This window comes from Mastomys coucha, unplaced genomic scaffold (assembly GCF_008632895.1).
Source record: "Mastomys coucha isolate ucsf_1 unplaced genomic scaffold, UCSF_Mcou_1 pScaffold14, whole genome shotgun sequence".
Lineage (NCBI taxonomy): Eukaryota > Metazoa > Chordata > Mammalia > Rodentia > Muridae > Mastomys > Mastomys coucha.
In genome coordinates this window covers 130459820-130468957 of record NW_022196896.1, presented here as the reverse complement: position 1 = coordinate 130468957, position 9138 = coordinate 130459820, and the positions used below count along the sequence as shown (strand labels likewise).

Sequence of the window (9138 nt, the reverse complement as noted above, 5' to 3'; positions counted from 1 at the left end):
CAGTCCCCACGCCTGCCTTTGTAGACACAGTCCCCACGCCTGCCTTTGCGTAGACACAGTCCCCACGCTTGCCTTTGCAGACACAGTCCCCACGCTTGCCTTTGCAGACACAGTCCCCACACTATTTGTTCCAGCTAACAAATAACAAAGTAGGAGCTTCCTTCCCTAGCAACTAGCTGAAGCCCATCCCATATTTACTACAGACGGAAATCCAACGCCTTCGGTCAGCATTTCCCAAACACATCTATTCCCAGACTGTGCAAAAATGACAAGGAAAACACACACACAGAGGGGAGAGACTCTCAGCTACGTATAACTTCACTCCCTACATACAAGACTCCAATGGATCTACTACAGAACACAGTAAGTACACTTAAGAAAGCAGCAGGTATCTACCTCAGAATAAAAATGGCTTTTATTTCTACAAATTAATGATGAACTGGAGAACTTTAAAAATGCACCATTTATAATGTTAAAATGTGAAAATCAACAAAAAGTAAGATCTTTCTGTTCAAAGCTACAAAACATAACTGTGTCATCCAATACGTAAGTCATCAAATCCCTTTGAGGTGCACCATGCTCATGGGCTGTTAGGCTGGTAGCTTTCCTAGGCGGATCTGCAGGTTCAACGATTCCTACCAACAATCCCTACATCCTTGGACAGGGTAACACCTGCAGCTCCCACACCCCACCGACAGCTTTGTGCTTCAGAGAGGCAGAGCTGAAGTCTGAAGCTCTGTCTAATCTAGGCACCATGCTCTGTCTAATCTAGGCACCATATGAGAATTAATGGTTTCCTAAAACCAACATAAACCAGTTACGGGGATCATAAGCTTTCTTTCAATCCTGAGCATTATAACTGTTTTAGGCTAGGCTCCTCTTAATATAACCAACAGTTATTATACCCAAACTGACTTCTTTACTGAAGAGTTTCTGAAATGAAGGCGTGATTGTTTGGAGGTAGGCGGGGGTGGTGACTGTAGGCCGCTGTGATAGTTGGGATCTGCTCCGCCCAGGGAGGGCACTATTGGGAGGCCTGGCCCTTGTTGGGAGAGGTGTGTCACTGTGGGTGTGGACCTTAAGACCCTACTCCTAGCTTCCTGGAAGCCAGTCTTCTGCTACCGGCCCTTCAGAAAATATAGAAGGCTCAGCTCCTCCTGCACCATGCCTGCCTGGACGCTGCCATGTTTTGCCTTGGTCATGGTGTCTGTTCACAGCAGTAAAACCCTAACTAAGACAGTTGTGATTGTATTAAATACTACTGAGCACTATACTTTAAATGGCTAACAACAATGAAAACAGTTGAGAAAAAAAATCTAAATTTTTGTTAATTGACATCTACTATATAAGAAATAATGAAAACGGAATTTTCAAGGGGCACAAAACTACAGAATCATCACTGTTCTCATGGATGACCTGGAATCACTCGCAATTTCTGTCACTATTTTTTTGTATCAACAAAAGGTCAGTGTTAGGGTATAAAGCAAACGTTCCGCACCCAGTCAGGTTTAGTTAGTACTTTTCCATCCCCGTCTCAGCTCTGGAGCTAAGGGTGGGAGTGACAACACCTATCAGCACATTCTCAAAGCTCACTGTCAGTGCCTAACGGAGGTACAGACGTACAGCCACAGCCTCTGTCTTCACATCGTCATTGCTGTCTGGAGCAGTCAGGTCTATGAGGACAGGGCACACCTTGGTCTCCACGTCAAATCGCCCAATCAGCTCCTGCTCCAGCAGAGCCAGCAAAGCTGCCTGGCTGGTTTTCCTCACCTACCAAGAAAAATATCACAGGATAAAAAAGTACAAATACATAAAATTCTACAATAAGCAGGTGGTGGCAGCGCACGCCTTTAATCCTAAAGCTTGGGAGGCAGAGGTGGGTGGGTCTCTGAATCTGAGGCCAGAGTAGTCTAGTGAGTTCCATCCAGGACAGCCAGGGCTACACAGAGAAAGCTCTGTTTCGAAAAACCAAAACCAAAACCAAATCTCTGCAACATCATCTTTGCAGATGAGAACACTTCTACTAATGTAGGAACCTATAACTTGCAAAACCTAGCAGGTACTTGTGGACACTCCCTTCAGTTCTTACCGAGTGTCACTGAGGGTATCGGAGAGACTGGTAAGCCCTTTATAAGCCCTTTATAACGGGATCAAGGGCTCTAATAAATCTGTTAGACTCTCAGCACACCTTAATCTCAGATAAGAAGTCACTTCTGGAAAATACAGTAATGAAGTTAGACCCGAAAAGCATTCATCTTATATCACTTGAGTTGGGCCATTCTACATGTACTATGCTATATAAAAGTCCTTTAAGAACAAGTAAATGCAACTCTTACCTGGTTATTCTGGTCTGCAAGGTATCTAACCACAATTGGTAGTAAGTACTTGGAAAAAGCATATGGTATCGAGGGCCGGTTCTCTTGACAAAACAGTGCAATGTGTGGCACTTGCTCCATCAGCTCCGCTCTCACAGTTGGCTCTAGTGAAACAAGAGCAACATAAACAAGCACGTCCTCTCACGGGGACAGCTGCCCACCTTCACCTGGGCTCCAGGCTACTTAGAACCAGCATGGTGAGGACTCACAATGTTCTCTAACCCAACACTTCTTTCCTTAAATGAGAGGAGGAAGTCATTCCCAACCTCCACATATCCTGGCTCAGTATGCGCTGGGTAAAGAACTTCTTATGATGAATTCATTGACCCAGCATCTACAATAAGCCACACTGAACTAGAGTTAAATACTCTATCTGGCATTCCTACCCAGTCTGTGGCAGGAAAGTGTTATAAATGACCTCAACACTACAACAGGCTACCATCTGAGGGAAGGACCACCTAGGAAAAGTTGTAAAGCCAGTGGCTCCTCCTCTCAATATCATCTCTGAAAGTTGATAACTAGACTTAAAACGACTAATTTCCCTTTATAAAAACACTAAAGACAACAGGTACCACATTAGTTAAAAGATAAAACAGCGTAGGTGACAATAAGTATTTACAGTTAAATATATTCATGCCACTGCCAAAATAGAAGAAAAAATACAAACAAGCAAATTTAAAAACAAGCAAGTGGCTAAAAGACATTAGCATGCTAGTAACCAGTCATCCGTCCCTTCAGACGTGAGGATTACCAGTAACCAGTCATCTGTCCCTTCAGACGTGAGGATGACTAGGTTAAGCAGTCAATCACACCAGGCTCGAGAGACCTCTGGCACCTATGAATGACTGTGTTTCTATCGTCACCGTAACATAAATATATAGGAATGAACCCAGTGGAATTCCAAATTTCAAAAAAGAAAAAAAATCTGGCCTTCAGTAGAAAATGTACTGGCATTTTACAAAGCTAAGAGTCCTAGTGACAAACCACACTTAGAATTTTATTATACTGTTGTGCAAAGTGAGATGATTTCTCTTGAATAAAAATATCCAATTTTAAGACACAAGCATATATACTCATACTTTTATTTATAGGCTCCAGTTATGAAGTTAATAATTATTTATCTCCATATATTTATAAAGCAAAAAAGCATCACAGTTCCAGTTTCAGAAAGAATGAAATCAGAAACCTTTCTTTCTTTAGAGTTCTGCTTAGGCAAACAGAGAAAAGCAGTAAACTCCAGAGGCAGACAATGTGTATGTAGTATGGACAGGTGAAAAGGAGAAATAACCTCCTCAATAAATGCTGCTGTTAACTGGCTACCATTAAAATACAAGAAAGGCTGGAAAAATGGCTCAGCAGTTCAGAGTTCTTACTGTTCTTCCGTTGGACCTGGGTTTGGTCTCCAGCCTTCACATGGCAGGTTTCAGAGGATCTGACACTTTCTTCTAACATTTGCGGACTCTTGTACACATACAGTACACATATATACATTCGGGCACATAAACATCCTTAAGCAAATGTAAGAAATAGTTCTAGGAACATCTTGTAATGCATATATGTGTGTGTGTGTATATATATGTATGTATATATGTATATATATAAATATATAAAAACTTTGTCAATGTTAACAGTTATATAAACATAAGCAAAAGCAATTAAAGGGTCTGTGTTAGATAACACATGAAAAATAGTTATGACTTTGAGGTGGAGAAAATTTCTCAAAGAAGATACAAACAGTATTGCCCATAGAGAAAAGAGGCCCAGCTAGGCATGGTGCATATAAGTGCCATCAGGAGGCAGATGGAGGTGGGTCTCCCAGTTGCAGGCCAGAATGATCTACATAGCAAGTTCCAGGTGAGACAGCAGAGCAGAGCTCTGTCAGAGGTACGAGTACACAGCTGCAAGTTCACGGCAGAGCAGAACATACCTCGGAAACATCAACCACACTTGATAACTAACAACTCTAAGCCACTGTAGGACCCTTATGATCAAGGCGGAAGCAAATACAAAATTCCTGAGGATTCACTAAATGAACTCTCAGTCTCTAAGGGACATAGAAATAAGTCCTTGGCAGAAACAGGAAGGACTGTCACATCACGTCTTCAACAACCAGAAAGGTCTACATCTCTGAGATGTCAAACACTCTACTTCAAAGAGACAGTATCAAGAGACACAACCAAGGGAAGAACACGACAGGACGTGAACAGCAAGATGACATGAAAACAGAGTCTGAACTTCTGAAAACGGTCTCATTACCAGCACCAACGTCAGCGACCCAGGTGGGCTGGACTAGAAACCATCACAATGCCCATGGAAAATGAAGTCAGTGGAAATCCATGGGGGCCTATTGTTATTAATTATTTTATTTTTTATTATTATTACTATTATTATTATCCACGTGTTTCAACAGCTCCACATTCTCAACCATTTTAAAAATATCTACTCAGCCAGAGGTGACGTGAGAGGCCCGCCCAGCACCATGCCCTAGGTTCCATACATCAATTGCTTGTTAAAGGACTAATTCATCTCATGTTTAAAAATGAACTTATTGAAAAGCCAAAGAGTGGGGGCTGGCGAGATGGCTCAGCGGGTAAGAGCACTGACTGCTCTCCCAGAGGTCCTGGGTTCAATTCCCAGCAACCACATGATGGCTCACAACCACTCGTAATGAGATCGGATGCCCTCTTGAGATCTGACGCCCTCTTCTGGTGCATCTGAAGACAGTGACAGTGAATTACGCTGGAGCAAGAGGGGTCAGAGCAAGCAGGGTGGCAGAGGTCCTGAGTTCAATTCCCAGAAAAGCCAAAGAGTTTGTAAGAAATTAAAAACATTTTAATAGATTTAAGAAAGAATATTTCAATCTTTATTTTTGGATTGTTTATAAATTCAAATATATACATGTGCTTAAAACCTGCAATGGGGGTGGGGGTGGGGTTAGAGAGATGGCTCAACAGCTAAGAACACTGACTGCTCTTCCAGAGGTCCTGAGTTCAATTCCCAGCAACCACATGGTGGCTCACAACCATCTGTACTGGGATCCGATGCCCTCTTCTGGTGTGTCTGAAGACAGCCACAGTGTACTCATTAAATAAATAAGTGACAGGGGAGCTGGTTCCCCGGGCAAGCAGGAGGTCTAAGCTCTGGTCATCAGGACTCATGGGAAGTGGAGGTGACCCTTGTGACCCAGCACTGAAAGGCAGAGGCAACAGGCAGTCCCTGGGAACTTACTGGGCAGAATTCCTCCCCAAACAGCAGTTCTAGGTCCAGTAGGAAATGCTGTCCCACGGGCATAAGGCAGTCATCCAGCAGGACCCAATACCCTCCTTTGACCTCTGCATGCATGTACATGCTCATACCACAGAGACAACTTGCCTTAAAGTGTCACATCCTATGCTTATTTTACCACAATAAAAACAATCTTAAAAAATATTATCACATCCGGGCAGTTGTGGCGCACGCCTTTAATCCCAGCACTTGGGAGGCAGAGGATTTCTGAGTTCGAGACCAGCCTGGTCAATAGAGTGAGTTCCAGAACAGCCAGAACTATACAAAGAAACCCTGTCTCGAAAATCCAAAAAAAAAATACTATTGTCTAATTTTCAAATCAAGTTCTTGATAGGGTCTTATTCTATAATCCAGACTAGCTGGGATATACTATGCAGCCCAGGCTGGCTTCACACTATAGAGCAATCCTCCCACTTTGGTCTTCTAAGAGTTAAGATTACTAACATGAGCCACCATGTCAGGCTTAAGTTTACCTCCTTCTGAAGAAAACTCTTCTGTCTTTGTTTAAACAATAAGCTAATTTTCATTTTACAGGCATGGTGGCATGCCACTTTAATCTCAGCACTCAGGAGGTAGAGACAGGAACTCTCTGTGAGTTCAAGGCCAGCTTGGTCTATACAGAGAGTTCTAGAACAGATAGGGCTACACAAAGAGACCCTGTCCAAAGAGCAAAATCAAAAAATTAATCAATGTTTTTCATGTAAGTAAGACAGAAGTATTATTTTCCCACGAACATTTAAAGCCCTTTCCATTTCTTCCAATTTACTCTAAATAACTTAAAAATTGTTAACATAAATCACAGAAGTAACCTAAGTTCTTGGATTTATACTGATGAGAAATTTCCAAAATTAAGTAAATGGACATATGTAAACTGGATTTTTTTTTCCTACTTAGAACTAGTAAATTAATAATTTCCTTTTTAAAAATGGGGGTGGGGAGAAAGGGTCTCTCTGTATAGTACAGAACAGCTCTGAACACAGCTCTTCCACAGTGCTGGGGTTGGAGGTGGGGAATCTTAAATCTCATCTCTACTACAGGTTTAGAAATACAGATTTACTGAAAGAAGCCTTTCTAGAAACAATGTATTTCTCTGTAAACACATACCTGAGTCATCCGCTAATCGGCTGATTCTTTCCAAGACGGCAATGCAGTCTCTCTCATCATCGCAGACTTCCCTCAGAGTGTCCAGCAAACTGCGGGCCACCATTTGTCTACAGGAGAAAGTCAGATGGTGTTCAGTGCTGCCTGTACCTGTTATTTAGATCTTCAAAATACAGAATCCTTATGTTTCATGAAGACAATATTTCTTACTGCAAGTCACATACTAAACTTGTGATTTCTAAGAAGCAAAAGTTGGCAATAATTCTACTGATAAGATTATTACCAATTTTTTTAAAGGTTTATTTATTATGTATTTATTATAAGTACACTGCAGCTGTCCTCAGATGCACCAGAAGAGGGCATCAGATCTCATACAGGTGGTTGTGAGCCACCATGTGGTTGCTGGGATTTGAACTCATGACCTTCAGAAGAGCAATTGGTGCTCTTACCCACTGAGCCATCTCACCAGCCCTATTACCAATTTTTTAACTTTATCCAAATAATTATGGAAATTTTAGTCACTCAATTTTCACTTCAATTATCCTCTCATCACAGCAAGGGTAAAATATATTCACGCTTCATTATGTTAAATGTCATATTTATTAGTATAAGCTTTATTATCTACAGTCAAAAACATTCAACAAAGATTTGAGATTCCAGAAGGAAGACAGGAGCATTCCATGTCAGCTGGTAGAGGACTAATACATTCCCCAATAAGCTATTAAATGGTAATCAATTAACCCAACAACCAACAAGAATCATGGAGGACAAATACAATACAGATCAGGCTACAACCCGGGACCTGACTGCACCTGATGCAGCCCTCTGGGGTGGATGACTCTGGGTCCCTACTGAGATTCCCTCATGTTAATGAAGAGCACACACATACCTGTTAAATACGTTCTCACTTGCAGCATACTTGTCCAGCCTCCCCAAGGGTGTCAACATTTCATCTTGTGAGACGAAGTCCAGGGCTGAAGGTATAATAATCACATCAGACTCTGAGCTGTAGTCATCCACACCAACTAGCAGAGACATCAGAAATACTCCTTATAACACTCCGAAACTCCAAGTGCCCCTTGACTGCTGAAGCAGTGCATGCTTCTGGAGCAGTACCAACAAATACCTTAAAATCCCCGCCCCCAGTACTACCTCTAGGAGTCCTCCTCTCTCCGTCCAGGAGTCCTCCTCTCTCCGCCCAGGAGTCCTCCTCTCTCCGCCCAGAAGTCCTCCTTTCTCCGCCCAAGAGTCCTCCTCTCTCCGCCCAGGAGTCCTCCTTTCTCCGCCCAGGAGTCCTCCTCTCTCCGCCCAGTCTTACTGGCCTCTAGCAGCACACACTCAGTGGCTATAGACTCAGTACAAAGGCCCACAGTGACTCGTCTCTAGCTGGGCAGCAGTGGCACACAGCTTTCAGCCCAGCACTCAAGAGGCAGAGCAGGTGGATCTCTGGATCTCTATGAATTTGAAACCAATCTGGTCTACAGAATAGTTTGAGACAACCAGGGTTACACATAGAAACCCTGCTGTCTCAAAAAACAACCAACCAAGCAAACAAACAAAACCCAGAATAAAACAAAAAAAACCAACAAAACTATTTTTTACATGTTTAGCTCACATAATGGCTCCTAGCACTTGGGAGGCAGGCAGAGCTCTGAGTTTGAGGCCAGCCTGATCTATATAATGAGTTCTAGGACAGACAGGACTTACATGGTGAGATCCTATCTCATAACAAAACAAAAACAAACAAAACCCTAAAATTTCATGCTCACAGAGAATACTAACAGCTTGTGAAAAAAAAACACAGAAAAGCAAACAGTGACTTAGTCAATTCCATGACAAACACTGAAAAGTGCTTGACTTGATTTACTAGAAAAGAACTAAAAACTATAATTAGTATTTATATTCACTAGACAGATACTAAATGCTCCTGTGTCAACTCCTAGGCTCATGTTAGGAAAACAAATCATGAAAATACTTATGTTAAGACCTAATATTCGGTCGAGAAAAGTCTGTGTTAAAGCGATCACTACCACTGCACATCTGTGCACATCCCAGGCACATCTGCAGCAGCTGTAGGAGGGGCCAACTAAACCCTGCGGAGAGCTGAAGGGCAGAGGGACTAAACAGTAGGATCAAGAGAGGAAGAGAAGGAGTCAAGGGTTCCACTGTGTCCCACTAAGCTCTGTCAAACTAGGTACTACTTGGGCTATCTCACAAGAGAATTCTCCAGGGCCTCACAGGTAAGCACACAAGGATCAGAGTACTCAGGTATAACTTAGACTCTAAAGCAAGATTCCCAGAGTATGAAGGGATTGCAAAGGCATCTAACACTCAACAACAGTCAAATCATCAGTGTCTAGTACACAACAACAAAGCA

The 9138-nt window shown here is 42.4% G+C and overlaps 1 protein-coding gene across 5 annotated transcripts in view; it reads right to left on the bottom strand.

The window, feature by feature from the left end:
• Positions 1-9138, bottom strand: part of Ppp4r1 (protein phosphatase 4 regulatory subunit 1) — a 57564-nt gene that overhangs the window by 30393 nt on the left and 18033 nt on the right. For 3 of the 5 annotated variants that reach the window (XM_031368605.1, XM_031368606.1, XM_031368608.1), the window contains 4 exons: positions 7651-7786; positions 6765-6871; positions 2337-2479; positions 1624-1770 (listed from right to left, as the gene is read on the bottom strand). In XM_031368605.1, coding sequence (XP_031224465.1) covers positions 1624-1770; positions 2337-2479; positions 6765-6871; positions 7651-7786 — 533 coding nt within the window. The remainder of the gene's footprint in view (positions 1-1623; positions 1771-2336; positions 2480-6764; positions 6872-7650; positions 7787-9138) is intronic. The other 2 variants (XM_031368607.1, XM_031368609.1) reach the window with 1 other exon arrangement.